Raw genomic sequence first — 24338 nt, 5'->3', positions numbered from 1 at the left:
CCTAGCAAAGAAAAACACACTGCATTGAACTCACTAGCAGCCATCCTCCCAAGATGGCGCAACATTCAACGCGGCGTGACGACGACTAACAAGCTCTATACAGTGATCAAGGTGAATATCAATACAATTCAGATGTTGTACTTTTAGTATTTCAGTTGTTATTTATTATAATATCGTATGCTGTACATATCCTATTAAAGTACGTGCAAAAATAGCTCGTCTTGCATCTGACAAAAGAACATTACGCTACAAAACTGTAGTAGGTGAAATGACTAATAAGACCAGCCCTCTCCCAGACCCATATATGATTCTCCTTAACTTCCGGTGTGAAACGGGTGGCCTGAAACCTGTGGTACTGCGGGCTAGATACATCTCGCTTCATAGCCCCACCCCACATTACCCTAAAGCAGGAAGTACACGATCATCAATCAAAAGCACATGCAGCTAAAACAGGACGACTAAAACAAATCATAGCTTCAGGTTTACACCGATGTCGACTGACTGATGCGTTTCTGAGACGAAACCGACGTCGACACATCGCGCAGTGCACGCGTTTCAACAGACAGGTACGTGCACGCGTCAAATCACGACACGCTCCTGATGTGCTCCATCTCTGCTTAGTATCATGCTTAACGTGGCAGATGTTTTATTTTCTTTCAGTGAAGACTGACTGATATATTATATAACTTGCCTCGATCTGGTCACATATTGCAGCTTACAACAACAGCGACTCTGGCAAACGCGTCGTGACTTGTGACGAACGGACGCGTCAAACGCAGGTTGTCGACGGATTCTCTGTTGATGTTACTCAGTTGCACAGATCTTATAGTTTCCAGTGTAGTTATCAGCGTCGTGCAGTTCGACTGATTCGTTGGTTAAAGATATCTTTTATTATTTGTTTTTCCCTCTTGAGTGTCCAGAGGCCCCGCAAAATACCCCCCCGACATGACGTCACGGGCTCGTTCACACACTACGCGCGTGAGAAGCAGCTGTGCGAAGAGAACCAAACAACGGCACTTTTGTGTTTGTTGATTGTTTTGGTATATTGTTGTAAGTTGTAATTTACATGGTTGAAATATTGTTAGTGGCTTACTGTGACAGGTGAACAGATTACTGTAACAAGAGGGAAGTGTGTGAGAGGAAGACGTTTCGAAATGTAGGAAGGTGTTTTTAACCACATGTAACGTGGCCTGCATTTACACCAAAACATTTCAAGTAATGAAGATTTTTAACATCTGATGTAACAGTATGGAGGCAGCACTAAACAGACACGCTGATACTAAATTTAAGTCAAAAATAAGAACAATGTGCGTCTAAAAACACGTGTTTTCTGCTTTTGCCAATACTGATTTAACCCTTTTGCTCACAGTCACTACAGTGGACAGATATTCAAAAAGATATTCAATTTCTTGCAAATGCATGAGTTCTGATGGCACAGTTGCACATCGAGCACGACAGGGGGCACTAGAGCATCATCCCATACACTGTCGTCATGTGGTGCAGCTGGTCCCAAACCTGTCCTGGAGGACCCCTACATTTAGTGTTTCCCTCATCTGACACATCCAGGAAAAAAGAGCTAGACATCTTAAAACGCTGTACAATCTTGCATGAGAACATATATAAATGTTTATGCGCCTCCTAAAATTGTTAGTGAAAAAAGCATACAGTTGAGAAGAGTGGCGGCTGGTGATAGCAATAACAACAAAACTTCGAGAGATTTTCATTCGCACCCCAAATACAGTAAATTAAACTATGAACTACTTGTTTTAAATAGCAATATGTCATACAGTTAAGATGTTCTACTAGCATTACTCAATCTCATCTTGAAACTTTGAACGCTCCATGACCAAAGCCAGCGTACGCGTAACTTCAGGGACACATTAAACTTCAAAAATGCTAATAAAAAACCCTAAGGAAACACAAGCCGACAATCACCATAGCAGACAATATGATAAGGACGGTGATGTAACAGACTGAAGTGAATCTAGTTGTCTAACACTGCCACTAGTTACTTAACATTCCTGCATTACGATAAGATCAACATACGGACAACAACCTCTCTTGTGGGTGTGTAGCAAGTATAAAGTACATGGCATGAATTTGCCCTCCTAAATAGTCATCCAGGCATTTTCCATAACTAAAATCAACAATACAATTACAAGTCCGAGAAAAATAACAGATGTCATTTGATCAGAATCTGTAGAGTTAAAAACTCGTACAAAATGGTTTGAAAATATCCAAGCGTTGTGTCCCAGAGGGCAACAGTCATGATGTGCAGGTCACATGACGCGTCACACAGAGCTTTTCCATGCAAACAGAGATTAAGAATGAGCTGAGCAATGTCCAGGATCATTTACAGAACAGAGCAAAAGTCAACGTGCGTCAATCTGACCTGCATGAGAGGACAGCGCAAAACACATACTGTACTTCTCTTCTCTAGAAGTTGCCTTACAATAATGAATGTTTATGGTTAAAACTCAATGAACTTATTCTTATGATCTGTGCATGACTCGACAAGTGAAGCTCTTCCACAGTGATGTCTGCCTCCTGTTATCCACAAAGAAGAAACGGCTGTGTTGACTAGTATATCTCATATAAAAGTGATGTTTGCTGATGTAATGTTTCTAGATGTTCCTTCTGTTGTAGGAGCATGGGGCAGCACCTTGGAAAACGTGACCCATTGTCTGTCTCACAGGTGTGTTCTTGTAATGTATTTCTGTTCATTTTGAGTTATAACTACATACTGAGACAAAGTCCATTTCGTAAGAAGTCTGTAACATGCTGCAATGGATAATAAGGCATTTACTACCATCCAGGAGGTAAGGATATTCATGCTCGCACATGTCCCACAGGGTGTAACAGACCGTCTTTAAAAGCTTGTGGAATGCAGGGCCGCAAACTACACAAAATACAAATCTGTAGTACTATGATTTATGAATAAGGACTGAATCTGGTAGCCCTGTCTGCTTTGTGGATCTGGGGTCTCATTTATAACCATTGCGTACGCACAAAACATGCCAAGATCAAGCTCAAAGCTGATACTCGTGTCCATCAATCTCTCCCTGTTATCCAGGAACATCGGGATGATTATTGTTATTTATTCATTCAACATGTTTCACATTTCTCTCCCTTATGATCACTGTAAAAACATTTTTGTCTCCAGTGCAAATTCTTAAAAATGAAGATAAATTTACTAATTAAGTGTAGTTTTCTGAAATGTATGCTTAAAAACAAGAAAAATCTCTGCCAGTGTGGTAAGAACACAGTTTGAGATGAGATGCATTCGCTTTATTAAACACGTTAAATACCTAATTCAATTCTCATTTTGATTATTGTCTGTAGAAAAAATGTGCTGATGATGTTTGCATCGCAGACGAGCTACACAGACAGAATTATTTGTTTTATTGAATTGATATAGATTTTTATATTTCATTTGTTTCGTGAGTGTTTTTATTTGAGTCACAATTGTTGGGTTTTTTTTTTTTAGCTCATATTGTGAAGTGGTTGGTAATTCTGTTGCATTGATTTAAGAGATGTGAATGTCTGTTTATAACATGCATTTAGCATGGTTTTTAAAACAAGCATGTTTTAAATGTAAAACTTGTTTGTTGACTTTTTGTTTTTGAAGGGCTCTTCAACAGAATCATCTAAACACATAGCCGAGTCACCCGATGAGGTGTTTGGTAAGAATGTTTCTCATTGCATTGTTAGCTTTCATCACAACACAAAACACGCATGCTATATATGAAGAGTTTGGGTCCACAATCAGAATACTCCGTTTTTAGAATTTTTAAAAAATCATGTTTTTTTAATGTGCATTCCAATTAATATCTATCAAACTGCAGTTGGTTTGTTTTGATTTAAGCCATAATAACTAAAAAACCACACCTAACTAACACAATAAAAACATGATAAAAAAATGAGTTATCTTATTTTGGAACCAAACCAAACTATAGTATATATATATATATATATATATATTAGGGCTGTCAAACGATTAATCGCATCCAGAATAAAAGTTTTTGTTTACATAATATATGTCTGTGTACTGTGAATATTAATTTTGTATTTATTAGCACAAAAACATAAACATACATGTATATATGTTTAGGAAATATTTAGATGTATTTATTTATATTTACCAATAAATGAAATTATAAATAAACGTTTATAAAAAATCTTAAATATATGCATGTATGTGTATGTGTTTATTAATTGAAAATGAATATGCACACTACACAGACATATATTATGTAAACACAAACTTTTATTCTAGATGCGATTAATCGCAATTAATCGTTTGACAGCCCTAATATATATATGCGCATGCTCATAAGTTCTCATTCTCATAAACTCATTGCACCTAAGCGACACAGACAGAAGGGTTCATGTTGGATCAGTAGAGTACTGTACAGTCACACACACCCAGGAGGGAAAAAGTGCACTTCCCTAATGTACTTAGTGCTTTATTTCCACGCACTAATTTTATACTTAACACACTAAAATGTATGCTTTTGTACTTGTTAAGATAAACTTAAGAGCATCTAAGTCTACTCAAGTATACTATCTCTGTATTTACAAATGTTTTAAAACTTGAAGTATACTTGAAAACACTAGTGTATGAAAGATGGGTTCAAGTGTACTTCAAGAAGTAATTAAAAACATTTGTGAATACAGAGATAGTATGTTAAAAGCACATTTTAGTTCATATTCATGGTGTCTCAAATAGCACAGTTGAGTACACATAGATGATCTTAAGTTTATCTTAAGAAGTACAAAAGCATAAAATTAGTGAGCGAAAATGGAGCATAATGGAAGCACACTTGGGCAGGTGTGCGGCGGGTGGCATGCTTAGGAAAATTGATTGTCTGTCATTCATAAAATGTATTAATTCATCAGCATTAGGAGTGTATATCATTTATTTTCCTAGTTTCTAGTATTGTATGCATTTTGAGTAGAAATATCAGGAAGGAAGGGAATACAGCGGTGCGCATGAACACACAATCATCCACTAACTGAAATGAAAGTATCATTTTTTCTGATTACACAGAATCTGTTGTTTGTGGATTTAATACCGCTAAGGAAGTAAATAAACTGATTCTACCCAGTAAACGAGGTGCTAAGAGGTCACAATGACAGCTGTGTGGATGATGACACACTGGTGTTTGTGTAGTGAGATAAAGCACACGTTTGCACTTAACACCAGCTGGTACAGGCTACAGAGATTGTGTGTTTATATTCAACAGCTGATATTCTTCACTGCCTCATTCTTCTGCCTCACACGTAGCCATCCTCCACACAAATCTAATCTGCATCGCATCATACATTTGAAAGAAAAGATTTGGAGAGTTGTAGATTTAACTAACTTTGTCACCCAAGCGTTGCTGTGTAAAATTATCTAGAAAGAAAATGTAACACGTTATCTGATATCAGTATAAACTGATGTGGTTGACCAAACGTTGTGATAAAACAGCACAGTTTGTTTATTGGCATGAATCTCTTTGTATGATAATAGAAGTGCTCAAACAGGCGCTTGCTGGATCGAGAGTCAGGAGAAGTCAGGAAATTATTCCGTTTTTGCTCATGCACACAGAAGTCACAATGACATATTTAATGTCACGCGTTTCTCCGTATCACTAATTATGACATCGTGCCGTGCCGTGTTACTGCTGTTGGCCCGTCTGACCCACAGCATCACAGTGGCACCACTCAAAACACTAGAACTATCAAAATGTCCTTTTCAATAGTTTAGCGCTAAAACTTTGGTTTTCACAAACCTAATGGAATAGGCTTGATTGCACGGTTGTTGTTTGTGTCAGCTGTGATTGTTACCGACTGTAATGAAGAGAATGAGATGTGTGAAAGGAATAGCTGCTGGACGAGGACGCTGAAACAGACCAGCGACTGTCTCTCCGCAGGGCCTGTGGGTGCCTTGGGGCTTTCATGAATGCCATCATAGAGAGGATTTCATGCCCGGGTGGGAGGCCGCATGCCTGCAGCCCCTCGGAGAGACATGCTTTCCATGCCTCGGTCCCACTGCCGCATACTGCGTGGGTCCAATTGTTCCTCGCGTCAGCTAAGAAATGTTGTGGAGGAACCTCACAACAGGATTATCAGGAATAAATAGGCACTTTTTAAACACGTCAAGATGAGGAATGTAAGGCGTTGCTCATAAACAGTTATTAACACGGAAGTGTTAATAACGTAACCTGATTAAGTTCTATGTCCAATCTAACGCATGAGCAATACAACATCGTGTAGCGGCAGGAAAGGTTCGTTTTTGTTTCGTTAAGGAATAGTCGACCCAAATATCTGATGCACAAAGGACGTCCTTGATCATGTGTTTACTTAGGATTTCTCGAAGGAAGGTTCCAACAAAATATTTCGAGACGGGAGAAGAGAACCCTTCATAACAACAGAAATGGTGTGTTTGTACTTGATCTAGGGATAGGGACGGCTATCTGTTCTCTACAAATAAGCCGTGGACTTGTCCACGTACCTTGAATGCTTTGAAACGAGAGTTCAGAAATGAGACGAGTGTCCAGCCTGGGGAAGTTATTACAGTCACACTGTTTCCATTGTTCTTTTACAATAACTGTGTGGTTTGCACAAAGGGCCTCTGTCAGACACTGTAGAATGCAGATTCTCTTGTGTTTGGCAGTACAGTTGCAGCTTTGTCCCAGTGCACTGGGTTCAAACCCCACCACCTTGTGCGACCCTCCGAAATCTAGATGTTTTGTACGAAAAGTTGGTTTCTGACAGACGACCACTGCGTTTACTGCATAAAGGTTTGGCGATTTCGAAGGTTTGCGGGGAACTGTTTGACAGCAGGTCTTACGCTGACAATGATCTTACTGTGATCTCTCTCCGTCTCTGCGCAGGCCTGGGCGAGGCCGACATGAACCAGAACAATGACCGCTCCGGCAAGAGTCCGCCGGTGACTGACTCCACGACCGCCGTAGTACATCAGAGCAGCTGGAACCAGCCGAACGCAGCTGACCCTAATGCCTCAGAGCCCCGCCCACACTTGGTCCGCCTCTTCTCTCGGGATGCTCCGGGCCGCGAGGACAACACCTTCAAAGGCCGCCCATCGGAGTCCGACGAGCTGCAGACCATCCAGGAGCACGGCGGAGCGGGCTCAGAGTGCGGTTCCGAGTGTGCCGAGCAGGACGCCGAGTAAATTCGCTCTTGACAACAAGCGCCGCTGACAGTATCAAAGTGAACGCTCGATATGGCATCCGCAAGCTCCTCGCAGTCCACGTTCAGGTTGGGTCGCAGTAAGAAGAACCCGACTGTTATGGATCAGATTGGGAAGTTTTTCGGAGGGGACAAGAAGAGGAAGGGAAAGGTGAGGATTGAGTGGGCTTCATTTCCAAATTAGCGTTCACGTCTCTCTCCACACGAGCCTTATTTAGGAGTATTTGTTGTTCGCAATGATTTGTACTTTCAGCTATTCTTGACTTTTAAGTTTGATGACTTTAATGTTTTCACCGTCACACTGATGTATTGAGTATTTACCCCTCTGAGTATATGCTGCATTTGCTATGTTATAGGTGAGGCTTTTTTATTGTGGATCAGGGATTGTGTAAATTGTGTGATTTATTAACAAAGTGTCTTTTATAAAATGTACTTGATGTATTATGAAAGAAAAGGAATCTAGTATTTTTACCACTTTTTCAGTCATTCTGACAAGTTTTGCACTGCATCAGCACATATACTGTATGCTACATGTGCCATAGTGTACAATAATACAAATTGGTACCATAGAGGATATTTTCACATATCTTAAGATTTTTATCAACTTTATGTCAGAACTCTTCGCCAGAGGGTTGGAACACTCGGAGATGCATTCCTACTGTAATAGTTCAAAGCTTTTTTTTTTAGAAATTCAGTTAACTGCTGATCATCCAATGGTTTCTTGATTCATAATCTAAATTTGCCATGTTAAATATGACCACTTTTCTTGTACTTCTGAGTATGCAATTTACAGAGCCTTAAACAGACCTTTATAAAAAAAGAAAGAAAAATAAATGGAAAGGTAAAGACACACTTACCGTTCTGTCAGAGAAACCAAAGTGGATACAAACTCTGGGAATTTGGAAAAAAACACATTCGAGTTATTCGTTGCATGTGCATGTCAGTGATGTGTTTCAATTGCATTACGTTTTTTGGGGGGAAAATGTGAAAGGAAATTTCAAAATAGCTTCTGTATCATGTTTGCTTATTTTGTGATCTTATTTTTATAGTAAAGGTAACACGTTCATCGTATCTGACATGAAAAAATGGTTGCAATAGATTTCTTTTTTTTTTGGAAGGGGGAATCAGTTGTGTTCTTAATGTGTAGTACAGTAATGTGGCAGAGATTGTGTTGATTTTAGTTGTGTGCTTGATGCATATGCTGCTGCTTCAAACAGATGTCTGAAACGTGCCTCAGGTTAACAGATCTATCTGGTGTTATCTATGCTCTTAACGTCTTACTTGTGCTCCCTACTGATTGTGTCCTGTTTTATAACCATCCAAGTTTGTCAAAACCTCCGGTCAGTCCTAAAGCTGTCCCTTAACCCCATGCTGTCAGCAACTGGATTAAAGTCTGTGTATAACCACATGAGTTATTTCTTTATTTGTAGTAATCTGATGCGGCTACTAATAAATGCAGTGATTCGTTTTTATATGTTTATGTTGTACAGTTAACTGGTGTGGTCACAATAGAAGCTCAAGAATCAATGTAATATACATGACTTGTGTCTTGTGAGATTGTTAAATGGCAATTTGTTAAATTCCTCACAAAAAGTTTTGTTTTCCAGCAGAGATTGTGGTCTACTAAGAGAGAAAGCTTTAAAATATGCACTTTTATAATATATTCATGTCATAGGGTTAAGCTGTCGGTAAATCCATGCATGGCATCAATTTGAGACGCTTGTAGTGTCTTTAAGAGGAGGTGCATCAAATCAGCCCGAGTATAAACATACTTTAAAGTATTGTCACAACTATACTAAAGGCTGATCTTATGACACATTAAAAACACTACCATACAGACAGGGTTTAATGCACAAAGATGGAATGTATGAGATTTGCATGATTGTGGTTGAACTATAAACAGTCGATCCGTTTATCTCATTCTGGGCAAACTCGATTTTTGTGTGGCACCAAAACGAGTATTTTTATCATTTCAATGCTCACATCGTAAAGCTATATTTTCTCAAGCATTGTAGCGTACACTGATCCGCCACATCATCAAACCTGTTGACAGGTGAAAAGAATAACAGATCGAATCCCTTCAAAAGCAGCCGTGCATCTCAATCGGCTGCGCAGCTGCAGACGGGTCCAAATACTCGCGGACAAAAGCACCAGCAACGTGACGTGAACTTCAGGACAACTGGACCGTGGAGCAGTGAAAGGTGCTGGCAGACATTTCCCTTCAGATCAGGTGGATGGTCGGGTGCGTGTTTTGTTCACCCGTGGAAGTGTCGGCAGCGGGATTGGTCAAGAGTGTGATGCTCGGGCCAATGGTCTGCCTTGAGTCCTGACGTTACGCCAACACTTACCAACCCACTGTTGCACGCTTTGTTCATGAATGGTTTGAGCAACGTAAACAAGACGCAAGGTGTTGCCTCGGTCCATCTGGGGAGTTTGAAGACATCCGACCCACGGAGGCGCCCCGCCTCACAATTTACAGGACTTGACAGGATCGGATGAAAAATGACAGAAACCCTCAAAGGAAGGGCAGCTGGTTGACATGTCTTTCGTCATCACAGTTTGGTGATGAAAGTGCCAAATCCTGTTGTAAACAAGCCCCGGGGACGGGTTTGTACAGCTGATTCTGATCTCCGCCATGAGTGAAGATAACCGTTCTCTGGTGACTTGTGATTGTTGTATACTTGATCCTGGCTGTGTAATGTTTAATGATCAGAGGTGTGTCCTCTTCATCACAGGGGTCTTTCCGGGGCGCTCTGTCTGCGTCCCCTCAGAGATCAAGCGCATCGCCTCGCCGCCGCGCTAATGAGAACGCTGTCGTACACTTTTTCAGAAACATCGTATGTATCTCATTCCCCATTCTTTGTCATAAAATGTCAGAAATTGAATCGATGTTGTTTATTTGAGAATCGATGCAATAGAACAGAAATATTGGTTAATGGAAAACTCTTTTTCTAATCAGGTTTCTCCTTCCACCCCGAAATCTAAGGTAAGTGTTAAAGCGGAAGTAACACGCGCATGCTCACATGTTAATCTTGCGTACCTGGAGAGTTTTGCACACTTCATATCTCTGACGACGAGTCTGCTTAACGATCTGAAAATCCAGCGTTTATATAACATTCATCACAGAAACGAAGTGAGTAAACAAGCGAACATGAACAGCAGAACGAAGCGCGCTGATTGGCGGGCTCTTCCTCGCGCGCTCCTTCTGGTTCATGTCTGCACGTGCGCTGTTCCGGGGGAAATTGCCCATGAAAGGAATAAGAACCTCTGTTTCGTCACGGTATCCATGGGTTACAGAAACGTTGCGACACTTGTAGGAAAGCCAGTGTGTTTTGCATAGGAGTAGTTACACGTTCATCTTTGACACCTTGCTCGTGTTTAACGTGAAAGTCCACATGTAACCGTGTAAATAAGTCCGAAGGCATGTAATAACTTTCACGTCATTTTGAGCTCCGCAGTTAGGCCACGATATGTTTTTAAAGCAACAGAGAAGTTAATGATTTCAGCTATTGTTTAAAAGGTGATGTTTGTTTGGTGAATTATTGTTCTGTATTCGACTGTACATGTCTATCTCGACAGGGTGATCAGAAGTCACACAGTTCTGTTAAAGGTCAAAAAGGCCGCGGAGACAGTCAAGGTACCTTAACCAGGATCTTCAAAAGGGTACGCTTATTTTACATGGCCATCACTACCGAACAATACTTTCATTTGCCTTGCGTTAAATAAGTTCATTTTCTTTATATATAGCCTATGTGGTCTGAAACGTGTAGTGCTTACAGCTTGTTATTACTTATGTTGCGCTTTAGTGTATTTTGTGAGTTTAGTGTTTCATTTCTGTTGTCCGTGTGGTTAAAGTTGATGACATTTTGTGATCAATAATTGTATTGCAATGTTGACCATGTAATTCGTTATTTCACTAAAGGAACTTATCTTCACTGTGTGTGTGTTTCAGGGAGGAAGCCAGTCTGCCTCATCCAAGCGTTGAAATCCCAGCACGTTGCTGAAAACTGAGAACAAGGAGATGATGAGATTTGTCTAATTCCGTAACTGACTCAAAAAGGCTTTGCATTGATTGATATGTGACAATACAATCTGTGTTTTGATTCGTTCTTGTCAACTAACTCTGTTGTGTGTAACCTATGACAGGTCGCTGTCAGAAACGGCTTTAGTCTGGTTAGGTCAACAGCAGTATTTGTCTAACAGAACTCTTTTGTCTCGTCTCTGTGGTGTACACAAGTGTAGCTGGTACCTCTCTTATGTCTATGGCTGACATGCTTTATCTGTGTTATCTGCTCATGTAAACGGTGACGGAGTTTGGCAGGCTGTGCATCACACATATCACACGTGACCCGCAGCCACGACCGTGTGTTAACAAGCCTATTAACAAGAATGAGTCTGAAGATTTCTTTCTGATTTAGTAATAGCCGACAATACGTTCTTATTACACCAGGATTTGTTGTGTGTTAAATAATAGCCTTGGTGGGTGTGTGCTGGGCTTGTCATTTCATCAGAAAACATACGGCATACAAACAAAACGTGTTGTATACAAACTAAAAATAAAGTTTTATATGTTATATGTTGATGACAATTAAAAGTGCCAAACCAAGACCGTTTGTGTTTTTGACTTCTAGAAAAAAGAATATTGCAAAGTGTTAGACTGCACATCCTTATTGAAATACAGTCATGATGCAGAAGTGCTAATAAACATGCATTAAAGCACTAGCCAAGGTTGACTCGTTCAACTAAACTTGAAATATGAAATTCACAGCGAATAAACATTTGTAACCAAAACATTTATTAAATAATTCTGCATATTACAAAAGATCCTGCCAAAAGTGGATGATCCCAGCAAAAATAAAAAAATGTACAATAGTATAGCAACACCACTACTAGATGCATAAGCCTAGAATCCAGAAAATACTGCATCCAGCATTAGTCCCTTCACACTATATACATGCAAAAAACGATCCCAACGTAAAAAAGTGTCATGTAGCTTACATCTCATTTCATGAAAACAACTCCAGCAATTCACAGGTCAGTGAATCAAACGCTGTATCAAGATCACACATATATCCCAGATCGTTCTGCATGTGCTGACATCAGAGGGTCTTCACTACACAAAGCAGAAACGTTATTCTCCAGGCCATCGTAAGGCGTGTTTCTCATTTCTGAACCATATTAACAGGTTAAAGCATTCACAATGGGAGCATTGCATGGTGTCGCAGTCGCCAAAACCAATCAAAATCTTAATGCATCATCAAAAAAACCACTCCACTGACCACAGCAGATTTTCAGTACTACATGAATTGATCAGTCTTTTTCCAAAATACAATTGCACAAACTTTCTTTTGACTTGAGAATGAAAACTTCAAAAAATAAAAATGCTCACGGAGGAACAATTTGTCAAGGCTTTTCTAAAGCAACATTGACTATATACAACTACAAAGTTCATCGGTCTGTACATTCACATAAATACATGTAGGATTGGTGGCGCGTGTCTCATTCCTTGGCAAAGCTCAAAAGCGAGCAGCAGGCAGTGTCTGACGCTCATGGGAAAACTGTGGGCATGGGACACTGCCAGTCTCCTGAAGACTCGGGCACGACCTCCTCCAGATCCAAACCTGACTGACTCTCTCTGTCCGCCGGGGCCGGATCCTGCTGGAAGTCAGACTCTGAATCGTGTTCCAACACCACCTCTACTTCCTGTGGTTTAGCTGAGAAAGAAAGACAGAACGATAACTATCCATGGCTGCTTACATAGGATACATCTATGTACTGTTTCTCCTCGTGTAATTGGTGAATTGATCAGTATTGTTTCAGGTGTTCATGCTTGGGGGTTAAGGTTTGGATTGGGGGAAGGGTTAGTTAGTCTTTATACTTTCAATATCAGGGCTCCAGACTGACCAAATGTCGTGCATGTGCGTTTTTTTGGGGCAATTTTTGAAAAATGGCAAGAAGGAAGCGAGTCCACCAGTGTGTCTGTGTTAATACTGGTTACACATACCCATGGGTTTGTCACCGGACGCCCCGTAACCGTGCGATCTCTTCATGTGCAGCTTCATGTTGCTCTTCTGAGTGAAGCCGATGGTGCACACCTCGCAGCGGTAGGGCTTCTCGCCCGTGTGCTTCACCCTGTGAACATGTAGAGCGCTCTTCTGATTGAACGCCTTGTCACACAGCGAACACTTGAAGGGCCGTTCTCCTGAAACCAAACCAACATGGCCAGTGAATGTGTCTGTTGATGTCCAGATATGAGGGGTGTGACCAGGGACGGATTATCACTTCATAGGGCCCCGGGGCCAGTTACCTCCAAGGGCCCCCCTCCCACAATATCCCCGTTCTTTCCGTTAGCTGCACATTCACAGTTATAGAAAGTGAAAGTTAAGACGATAATGAATTTTAAAACCGCTCTTGCGCTGCGTCAAATGCCTGCGCTACGCTAAAAATAATCTGTACAGGGTTTATAGAAGTCTAATATTAGCTACACAGCCAAAAATCAACCATGGACCAAATTAAGGCGTATGAAACACACGTCTTTAATTAACTGTAAATAAAAAATGATTTCTCACCATAAAAAGCCCAAATCATCAAGCAAATGATTGAGAAAATGCCATTTAAATGTGCTGTAATTGAATTAATAAATTAAAGATAACATAAAACCATATGTTGCCATGATTTCAGCAAGATCAGCAAAGAATCTTGGCGTTCTATTCGATAGTAATCTGTCATTTGAGAGCCACGTCGCCAACACCTGTAAAATTGCGTTTTTCCATTTTAAGAATATATCTAAACTACGTCATATGCTGTCAATCGCAGATGCAGAGAAGTTAATTCATGCATTCATGACATCAAGACTAGATTACTGTAATGCACTGTTAGGTGGTTGCCCTGCAGGCTTATTACAAAAACTCCAATTGGTCCAAAACGCGGCAGCTCGAGTTCTTACACGTACAAAAAAGTATGAACATATTAGCCCGGTTCTGTCAACCTTGCACTGGTTACCTATAAAGCATCGCGTTAACTTTAAAATCTTGCTTATTACCTATAAAGCCTTACATGGTTTAGCTCCTCAGTACTTGAATGAACTCCTTTTGTATTACAGTCCTTCACGTGCATTACGCTCTCAGGCGTCCTGTCAGTTGGTAATACCTAGAATTTCAAAATCAAGTGCAGGTGGTAGATCCTTTTCCTATCTAGCGCCTAAACTTTGGAATAGTCTTCCCTGCACTGTCCGGGAGGCAGACACACTCTGTCAGTTTAAATCTAGACTAAAGACGCATCTTTTTAATCTTGCATACACTACTCTTCCATAATATAAATCTTCAGAGGGTTTAGGCTGCATTAGTTAGATCAACCGGAACCAAAAACACAACTGATGTACTTGTTGCATCAAAGAGTACAGAACAGTACTCTACTCTCAGCCAGTCTTGTCTCATTGTTCCAAGGTTACCACAGCGAGCAGGATGCAGTTCATGGCCTGACCTGATGGTAGAGCGGAGAATGGGAAGTGGGGACCTGACAAGAGCTGAGATGATAGAGCTGGATAAAGAAGGACGCGGTCTCTTGACATGTCTTCACCACAAAACTTCAAATGCTATTAGATTATTAATGATAATCTTAAACTATAATTTATTTTATTATTAAGTTTATTTATTTTATTTAGCCTTGTTGTGCAAGTTCTCTGGAGCTTGTGCAGAGGCAGCAGCTTTTGCCAGAGGGGAACTGGAATCCCCTGGTTGGGCCTGGGTTCTCCTGAGGTTTTTTTTCTCGATTAGAGTTTTGGGTTCCTCGCCACCGTTTGCATACTGTTTTTGCACTATCTGCCTGACCGGGGGGGCTGCTTTAGAATCTTAAAGTTTTACTTAATTAATATTGCATATAGGAATTTATTATCTGTTATATTTGACCTGTGCTTCTCTCTCCTTTATCCTAAATGTGTGCTCTCACTGAGCGTGTGTGTGTGTGCGTACTTGTCTGTGTACGTACGTGTGTGTGTGTGTGTGTGTGTGTGTGTGTGTGTGTGTGTGTGTGTGTCTGTGTGTGCGTGTTGTGTGTGTGGAGTGTTTTGTGTGTGGGTGTGTCTGTCTTCTGTGTTTTCAACCTTTTCTTGTTTTTGCAGGTACAACTTTGATTGTTTTGCTTGTAGTCAATGTGTCTCATGTACAGCTGCTTTGTAACAATGAAAATTGTAAAAGCGCTATATAAATAAAGTTGAGTTGATTTGTTGCTCATTTCATTTTTTACAGAGAGGCCTTGAATAGGCTATGGGACCCATATATTAAACATAGATAAACATGAAACAGTTTTTGTTGGGTTCTCTGTACCAAACTGGACCTCGGGCTCATGGTAGTCGAGGACCCGGTCAGTAATCCATCCCTGGGTGTGACAGAAAGCGTGTGACTTACCCGTGTGCGTGCGAATGTGTCTCTCCAGCTGACTGGGTTTGGCAAAAGCTTTGTCACAGCTGGGGCATTTGAACACTTTGGGTTTCTGAGAGTTGGCTTTGGGACGCTTGTTGTGGACATACTCGTGTTCCTTATAGGAGAGAAGACAGAGTGGCAAATTTGACACGGTTCTAAAAGCCCCAGAGATTCTAAATCACACAAGACTGAGGTTGAGTTTAAAGGAAGCATTTCGCCGTGATGAAGAGTGACAGAGGCGGGCTCCTCACATGTACCTTCAGGTGTGTAGCTCGCTTGAAGGCTTTTTTGCAGACGGGGCAGACGTGACAGCGGTCTTTCCCATGCACCTGTCTGCAGTGTCGTCTCAGAGCGTTTGCCGTGAGCAGCGTCTCGCTGCAGTAATAACACTGATGTTTCTGCTGCGTGTCTGCATCTTTCTCCTCCGACTGGCAGATCGACATCTGCATCACACATACACGAATACGTATCGGCAAAGACAGTATTATATCCAAAATCCATGGAAGTGGACCGGACCTATAGCAGGTCAACGACAAACCCATCAGATAATCAAAGCTTCATCACAGCTTACCTGCGTGTTCAGGTTCAGAGAGACCGCATCCAGCATCCGCGGGTCCGCCAGAGTCAGAGTCACGCTGCCGTCACTGGCCATGCCCGCCGATGACATCACCAGGCTCTGAGAGGACAGGCCCGTCTGGGATAGGGAGGTGCTGGGTGCCAGAGCGCTGACTGATGGGAAGACAGAATCACAGACGGTTTCATGTTTCTCCAGAGCGCTTCGTGCCGTGGTCAGACAGATACAGTATGTAACTCACCGCACATGGCCGAGGCCGGAGGACTGTGAGGAAGGAGTTGTTCAGTGCTCAGTGTCAGACCGCTGTTGTCCGAGTTCACGTCTGGAGCTGAGGAGGGGCAGTGCTGGGGTAAAAGCTCCTGACCTTCAAACATACAGTTCATCAAAGACATTCGTTTCATACATGTGCCACCTCAGTATAATACGCTGTCACTCTTTACCATGGTGTCACCTTTACCATACTTGATTACTACCTATTGATCAATTCCAAGTGCCAAGACCGGAATCGAGAAACACTGCCTTAAATGATGTATAAAAATGCCTAAAACCAAATGACCAGAGTTTTATTAAAGAAACAATAAGAGAAGGAACCACTGTATTTTTTAAAGCTTACCATGGTACATGTTACACAGGAAACAGATAAAAGGTTATTCCAATATTACACATTTTTTACCACTTCCAGTGAAGACCTTTCCAATCTTTCAGGTCCATCTGATCGAGAACATGAACTAATAACTAAAGGGACACTTCGCCCAAAAAGGAAAATGCTGTCATCATTTCCTCACCTTCCAGTTGTTCCAAATGTGTACACATGTCTTTGTTCTGATGAACACAGAGAAAGATATTTGGAAGAATGCTTATAACCAGACAGATCTCGCCCCCCATTGACTCCCATAGTAGGAAAAATCACTTTATCATTTTTTTTGTTCTGACAAAAGAAGATATTTTGAAGAATGTAGGACAGTAAACAGTTCTGGGGCACTTTTGACTCATTGTATTTTTCACTACTATGGGAGTCAATGGGAGTCGAGATCTGTCTGGTTATAAGCATTCTTCTAAATATCTTTCTCTGTGTTCATCAGAACCAAGACATTTATGCACAGTTGGAACAACTGGAAGGTGTTCATTAGTGGGTGAAGTATCCCTTTAACAGACGATAACATTATGTTTATTCTCAAATCTCGCAGCGGTTTCACATTTTAAATGTGGCTGTGAATGTTTAATAATTCATCCGCATAATTAATGGAATGGAAGTAATCTCGACCATATTGTTCCTCGGGGGTGTGGCAGGGCCTTAACCTCTGGTGTGCTACTGTTACACCGTGTCTACACCAGAGACGATGGAACGCATTAGAACCAATATTAATTACCAGTTTTCTCCACAGCGGACGTGGCGTGACAATCCCATTAGAACAAGCCGTGTGTTGGAGCGTGTGTACCTGCTATGGTGAGAGTGATCTCTTGTGTGCCGCTGGTGGATGTGGACGTAGCGACGCTGTTTTGTGTTAAAGCTTGTGTCAGACTGGAGTTATTGATGGTCAGTGTGATTTCAGGAGCATTGTTGACACCACTCACAAGACCTGCAGCACCGCCGGACACTTGAGAAAGCTCTTGAGAGAGTGACAGGACACACAAAACAAGAGTTACACATCTCCACATTAGGCTATTTCTTGCAGCTGTTAAGATAACATCACAAGAGCTTCTGGGTTTGTATGAATAATTATGGACCTTTATATCGGACTGTGCAATTTCAACCTAATATTTTAATATATTATTTGAATCATTTTTAACGTTAATTCAAACTGATCCAACAAACATCGACAAATGCAGATATACTAGAATTTATTATTTCAATTAAGCATATCGCTGCTTTCCTTCTGAAACCTCCATATTTTGTGATATTTATTTTTTGTCGTAAATCATTATTATTAATCACCCTTTATGTCTGTCGCTGGGTTTGGCAAATGTCTAACCAATATAAAGTTTTAAAAGGGCTCGTCAACTTTGACACCACAGTATTAAAGCATTTAAGAAGTGCAGTGTTTCTTTTTCTATTTCCGGAAATACAGCAAATGTGGACATATGAGGTTTCAGAAGGACAATAACGATATATTATGTATTAAACTGAATACTACACTATATATGCAATTGTTTTAGTAAAATAAAAACAGTTTAATAAACTAATTATTTTTGCATCGCCTTTGCAGCATTTGAAAAATATATATTTTGCTTAAAATTCTGAACTGTCAGTCAAACATTAAACCGTAAACTGCATAAACTAATATTTCATATGTATTTGGTGCAGAGTTACTTTAGTTTTGTTATTGTATTTTTCAAATATTTTAAATCAGCTTTTATTTTGAGTTTCAATGTTAATTTTAGTTTCAACTTTAAGCAACGTTTCAATTTCTTAACTAATATCTAGGACGACATTTGATCAATTTGCAGAAATGTTTGAATAGTAAATGATAAGAACCATGAGTTGGTGATATGTTGAATGTGTGTTATCATACGTGCAGTACAGAGAACTGCCATATGGATCTATGGTCAAGAGTTAATGATGGGTTGACTATAAAAGCACACCCTTCATGACTTCTAAACATCTAAACGAGCCTAATAAATATGGCTTTGTGATCATGTTTGGGGGAGATTGAACAGAATGAATCAATGGTGAGAGACCAGTGTTGTCCTGATGGTTTGTCAGGTTGCTTATGGTGACGCTGGTGGAGGCGGCGGTGGACTGCAGTGAGAGGCCGCTCAGCGGGTGGATCACCACATTAGCAGGAACCGAAGCGTCTCCGGTGGGCATGAGATGAGCGGTCGCGTGCGGGTTCAAACCAGAGTCAGCCACAAGAGAGTGAGACAGCAAAGTGCTTTGCTGCAGCGTCTGCTGTAAAATACTGGGGTCAATCTGAAAAGAGACATGAAAACAAGAAGCTCTCACTGCATGTTCACGCGCAACAAGCTCTCTCGGAGCGGAGACGCTCGGTCACCTGCAGCGTGATGTTGTTGATGTTGCTGGGGTCAATCCCAGAGATCTGCACGTTTGGACACACCAGATTACCCGACGTGAGCTGCAAGTGAATCCCTTCCAGTGTAGCAAGACCCTCCGTCAGAGAGACAGTCAGATCGCCCCCGGCTGGTCAACACAGAAACAAACAATAAAAAACATGACTTACGCTTGAACGAATTCCCCTTCTTATTCGCCCCTCGGTCACATGCGGATCCTGGATGAAACGACAGAAGTACCTGAAACAGTGGCAGGCAGTATGGCCTGTCCCACCAGCCCTTGCTGTAGCAGGCTTGAGTCATACTGGCCCGTGAGCACTGGGTTTCCGTGGATGTAGATGTTAGGATCTGTGCTGGTGCTCTGTAATAATCCCAAGGAAGGCTGAGCGTCTGCGGCGGAGGAGGAGTGCTGCTCCCGAGGAGCGCCGTGGTCATCCGCTCCTCCCTGCGGCTCGGTGCTGGAGCTCCGCTTGGCCTTGCGCTCAGAGGGTCGGACGTGACACTCAATGTGGGTCTTGCGGTGGCCGGACGTACGGAAGCGAAGGTCACAGAGAGGGCACTTGAAGGGTTTGGAGCCCGTGTGTAAGCGCATGTGGACCTTCAGACTGCCCTTGGTGGAGAAGGAGGTGTTGCACATGTGACAGCTAAACAGCTTCTGACCTGCGCACACACACAAAGCATTCCACAGGGAGAGTGAGCTAATGTGTTCATCTGGACACTGTTGTTGCTGTATGACAACATTTGGCTTTAAAAACATGACATTTACATGTTTAATATAGTGTTCCGAGTTAAACTGAACCAACAGACAATGTGCATGTCAAGACGCGCATTTACAGTTTATATAAAACATATTGTTTATAGCGTTACACTTTGAAGGAAATTTATAATACATTCTCATGATGAATTTAGCTTGTATTAATAACACTTTTCAGCATGTTTACAACACAATGTACATGAAATTTAAGGGATAATCCACGACTCGACGTCGAGTGGTTCTTAGCCTCCATGTCATGCATTAAAATCCTTTAAAGCACAGCTAGTCGTGGATTATCCCGCTTATACCATCATCATTTGCCAAGTTAAAGCTGTTACTGATGTTTACGGTGTCATTTTTGATCAGACAGGTGAAAATTAGTTCTTTTCATCAGTTCATTTCAAACGTTGATCAAACTGACTGGAACTACCCGTGCATTAAACGGTTTTAATGCACACCTTCCGGCCAATCAGAATCCAGTATTCAAACAGACAATTTATATGGTATAAATTGAAATAAAACTTAAAGCCACACTATAGAACTTTTGCTCACGGCTCCTCCATGTGGTTGATAAGCACAATTGTCTGTTACCAGTGTTGTACATAAAGTCGCTGTATAAGCTTCCACGTGGGCAGCGCAATACAGGTGAATTTGTTGACTAAGCTGATGGAACCGGCGAATGCAGAAACGCTGTTTGGAACCCACGTGGCACTCTTCCACAGGCAGGGGATGGGCGGCGCTGTGTGTACCGACCCCAACACAGACCTTACCGAGTGTGCTTGTAGCCCCTATGAGACTGCTCAGGTAGCAGCGGCAGTAGAGTACGTCCAGTTAAGAGTCGTTCTACCACTGAAATCATTTTGGAGGCAATAGTTAAAGGTTGAAAACCTGCCTTTGCTTTATCAAGAGCATTCCCATATTGTTTGCTCTAGTTATAAACAAATTTAAAAATGATCCAGCACTGTCTCGAGTAATCAACAGAGACAAGTGACGCTTCCGGAACTTCAATGTTCATAGACGTCTCAAAAATCAAATGGTTGATGCTTTCACATTTAAACCCTTCACAGCAAACAGCACAGTGTTCTAGTGCTCACAAACGCACTCGTGCAGTGTTTGTATATTTCGGAATGATGAGCACTAAAATCAGCCGAAGTTTACTTTTGTTTTTATTGCCCATCGGTCCCTTAGAACAGCATTCAGCACAAGAGCCGTTAGACAAGTTCAAGTGATAGTTCAGCCAAAAATGTTTTCATTTACTTACCCTTTTTGACATCTTTAACCTGTATGACTTTCTTTCTTTTGCAGAACGCAAAAGAAGATATTTTGAAGAATGTCGGTAACCAAACAACAGCAGTACCTATTGACTATTGGTTTAGAAGTGAATGGGTGGCGCTGTTGTTTGGTTACCGACAATCTTCAAAATATCTTCTTTTGCGTTCTGCAAAAGAAAGAAAGTCATACGGGTTTGAAATGACAAGAGGGTGAGTAAATGATGACAGAATTTTCATTTTAGGGTGAACTATCCCTTTAAATGTTTGCTAAACAGCTGCATAAACTACACCGCCTCACCTGAGTGTGTCTTTACATGACAGTCCAGCGTGGATTTCACAGTGAAAGACTTGCCACACTCATCACACTTGTACGGTTTCTCGCCCGTGTGAATTCGGATATGTCTGGAAACAGCACAAGACAGGACACACCAATCGTCATCATTTTACTGTAGCACTGCAGCACACTAGAGACTGCTGAACTTCAACACACTTGTGCTTGATTAAAGAAAAGCACATCATCAAACTCTCCCACCTCATGAACACCAGCAAATCGACATGTCTAAATCAGTGGTTCTCAAACAGGGGGCCGTGGTTCCCTGGGGGGGCCCAAGAGGGATCCCGGGAGGCACAGATTTTGTGGCATTTTATGAAATTGATCAAAACTGCAATCAAACATCAGAAAAATAAGCCCACGATAATGTTTCAGCATTGTATAACTATGGTTTAATTAAAATTCTAAATGTAAGATTATAAGTCTTTATTTGGGGGGCCGCAAATCGATGCACATTTACAATGAAAAAGTTTGAGAACCACTGGTCTAAATGACTTTTATCAATGGTGTCAATAGTGTTCATCAAATTCATCAGACGTCTCTAACTCTTTCTTACTAAAATCATGTGTCTCTGGTGAAATGAGCAGCGCTGCGGTATTACGCCACTGTTTCATTCTCCTCATGGAAGCAGCTTCAGACAGAGTTTTTCATGACCATTTCCCACCCTCCCTCACCAGTGTTGGGTGTAACTAGTTACTGAAATTTAATGACTTTTCCCTTGAAAAAGTGAAGTAAGGGATTACTTTTTCTATAATTTAATTAGTTACTTCTGATGTAATTCAACTAAATACTGTGTGTGATATACGAGTGTGCAATAGTGTGGTCTAACTTTAAAATCCATGCGTTAATGTATAATTCTCACATTTGTAATACTTTGGTCAGTTAATAAGAGTACTTTATGTAGTTTATATGATTTATTTGAACGAATTAAAAGAGCCCTTTCATGCCTATCCTTGAATCACTTAACTAATCAAGGTTGATGTAGGATACAGAAAGTCATGAGTAATAAGTAATGAAGTACTTTTGGAGACAGTCATTTGGACAGTCATCTAATTACACTATTGATTAAGTAATGAGTAACTAGTAGTTAATTACTTTTTCAGAGTAACTTACCCAACACTGTCCCTGACATTACTACTCTACAAAGTGTTGAGCAGTCTCTTTCTGGACGTAAACCAGGTCTGTTACCATTGGCTGGTGTAGTTCACCGTGTTCTGTACAGAACATCAGGCAGTGAAGTCATTACCTCACCAGGTCACTGGGCTTCTTGAAGCTCTTCGGGCAGTACTGGCAGCGGTTGGCAAATTTTGGCTCCAGGTTGAGTTCCACACATTTATCTTTAACTTCACTGATTCGATCTCGTTCAGCGGCTGTCTGGGCCAGAACCTTCTCTGATAGGGATGCCTCGTCCCCGGGGTCTCTCTTCGCCAGCTCCGCCGTCTGCTCTTCTGTTAACGTGATGATGCCGGTGCGACCTCTCTTCAACCCCGAGCGATCTGAATCATCATCGTCCTCGCCGGCCTCATCGGCCTCCAGAACTGTGCACATCAACGGAATATAGTTGAGGTCATATCCGTGACACGCCGAAAAACTGCACTGAGAAATGTTGGCATGCCGGTCTACAAAATGTAAAGGTGCACAATATTATTCTTATTCTAAATAACCTGTATGTGTTTTAGCAATTACATCGAATCAGTAAAAAATCGTTTTATATTATTTGTGGTACTCACAAAGAAGTTTTAGGGGGCGATCTTTGTGTTTTGTTGCAGGACAGATGAAGTGAATGTGTTACCTCTGGACCCTACAGCGTGCAGGAGCTTCATGTGTTTCCTGCGCAGCATGACCGTACGGAAGCTCTCCTCGCACATGCTGCACTTGAAGGGCTTGGTGTTCAGATGAATGATCATGTGTCGGTTCAGACTGCCGTTGGTGGTGAAAGAGGCCTCACAAACGTTACATTTGTAGGCCTTTAATCCTGAGGGAGGAAGAGCGGGGGTAAACGGTGTGAAAGGGTTTGAGCGCGCGTCCTGAGAATGGTCTGTCTGGCTGGTTCACACCTGTGTGCGTGTTCAGGTGCGATTTGAGCACTCCGGCGGACACGAAGCTCCTCCCACAGAGATGACAGCGGTAGGGTTTCTCTCCGGTGTGAGAGCGCACGTGCTGCTTCAGGTGACTGGACTTCTTAAAGCTCTTATCACACATATTGCACCTAGAACGATCCAACCAAAAACTACTACAAAAACATCCGCATGTGAGATCGTAACCCTGGCACAAGTGAACAAACATGTCTAAATGCAATGTGTGAATGACCGGAAGAGACAACATGATCCTAAAGCGGGATTTCAGAAATACGCTATTTGTTGCGTAGCAGATGTTTCACACATAAAGACATGTTACTGACATCGCTGCCATTATTAATCTCATGCACGCTGTGCCCCAACATCTGAACTCTTACTGATAGACCCTCTTGTTGTTCTCGTCCTCATTCTGGAAGTCTTGTGTCTGTATGGCCAGATGTATTTCACCTGCAGTCGCCTCTTGCAGTAAAGCACTGGTCTAAAGGCACACGGACAGAACGACACACATGAGCGAGTGACTGTCTGGATCATTTCACTTACAGCCAATATTCAAAACTGTCATCAATTACAGCGATAGATTCTGTCATGATTTACTCACCCGTGAGTTCTTCCAAACCTGTAGAAATTTCTTTTTGGTTGAACACAACGAAGAACGTTAGCAACTGAGATTTCTCGGGCACCACTGACAACCACAGTAGAAAAAA

At 41.5% G+C, this 24338-nt stretch overlaps 2 protein-coding genes across 3 annotated transcripts in view; one reads left to right on the top strand and one right to left on the bottom strand.

Annotated features, from left to right (window-relative positions):
• The first annotated feature begins 331 nt into the window (after positions 1-331).
• On the top strand, positions 332-11803 carry mbpb (myelin basic protein b). The gene is made up of 9 exons (XM_057340758.1): positions 332-566; positions 2647-2695; positions 3629-3683; positions 6882-7176; positions 7222-7348; positions 9933-10034; positions 10157-10183; positions 10777-10860; positions 11150-11803. Exons 2-9 carry the CDS (start codon positions 2651-2653, stop codon positions 11180-11182), a joined length of 768 nt encoding a protein of 255 aa, XP_057196741.1. The 5' UTR covers positions 332-566; positions 2647-2650; the 3' UTR covers positions 11183-11803.
• Positions 11804-11958: 155 nt separating this feature from the next.
• The window catches only part of LOC130558636 (zinc finger protein 236-like), a 32336-nt gene continuing 19956 nt past the window's right edge, over positions 11959-24338 (bottom strand). The window contains exons 17-31 of one of the 2 annotated variants that reach the window (XM_057341156.1): positions 24012-24112; positions 23614-23765; positions 23349-23531; positions 22803-23094; positions 21524-21627; positions 19441-19860; positions 19185-19330; positions 18871-19102; positions 17631-17801; positions 16433-16555; positions 16189-16346; positions 15875-16060; positions 15603-15732; positions 13202-13399; positions 11959-12911 (exon numbers count right to left, since the gene is read on the bottom strand). In XM_057341156.1, coding sequence (XP_057197139.1) covers positions 12745-12911; positions 13202-13399; positions 15603-15732; positions 15875-16060; positions 16189-16346; positions 16433-16555; positions 17631-17801; positions 18871-19102; positions 19185-19330; positions 19441-19860; positions 21524-21627; positions 22803-23094; positions 23349-23531; positions 23614-23765; positions 24012-24112 — 2763 coding nt within the window. In that variant the 3' untranslated portion in view covers positions 11959-12744. The remainder of the gene's footprint in view (positions 12912-13201; positions 13400-15602; positions 15733-15874; positions 16061-16188; positions 16347-16432; positions 16556-17630; positions 17802-18870; positions 19103-19184; positions 19331-19440; positions 19861-21523; positions 21628-22802; positions 23095-23348; positions 23532-23613; positions 23766-24011; positions 24113-24338) is intronic. The other variant, XM_057341157.1, reaches the window with a different exon arrangement.

The sequence above is a fragment of the Triplophysa rosa genome, linkage group LG8 (assembly GCF_024868665.1).
Source record: "Triplophysa rosa linkage group LG8, Trosa_1v2, whole genome shotgun sequence".
Classification (NCBI taxonomy): Eukaryota; Metazoa; Chordata; class Actinopteri; order Cypriniformes; family Nemacheilidae; genus Triplophysa; species Triplophysa rosa.
The sequence above is the reverse complement of the archived record's forward strand: the minus strand, read 5'-3'. Positions and strand labels throughout refer to the sequence as shown.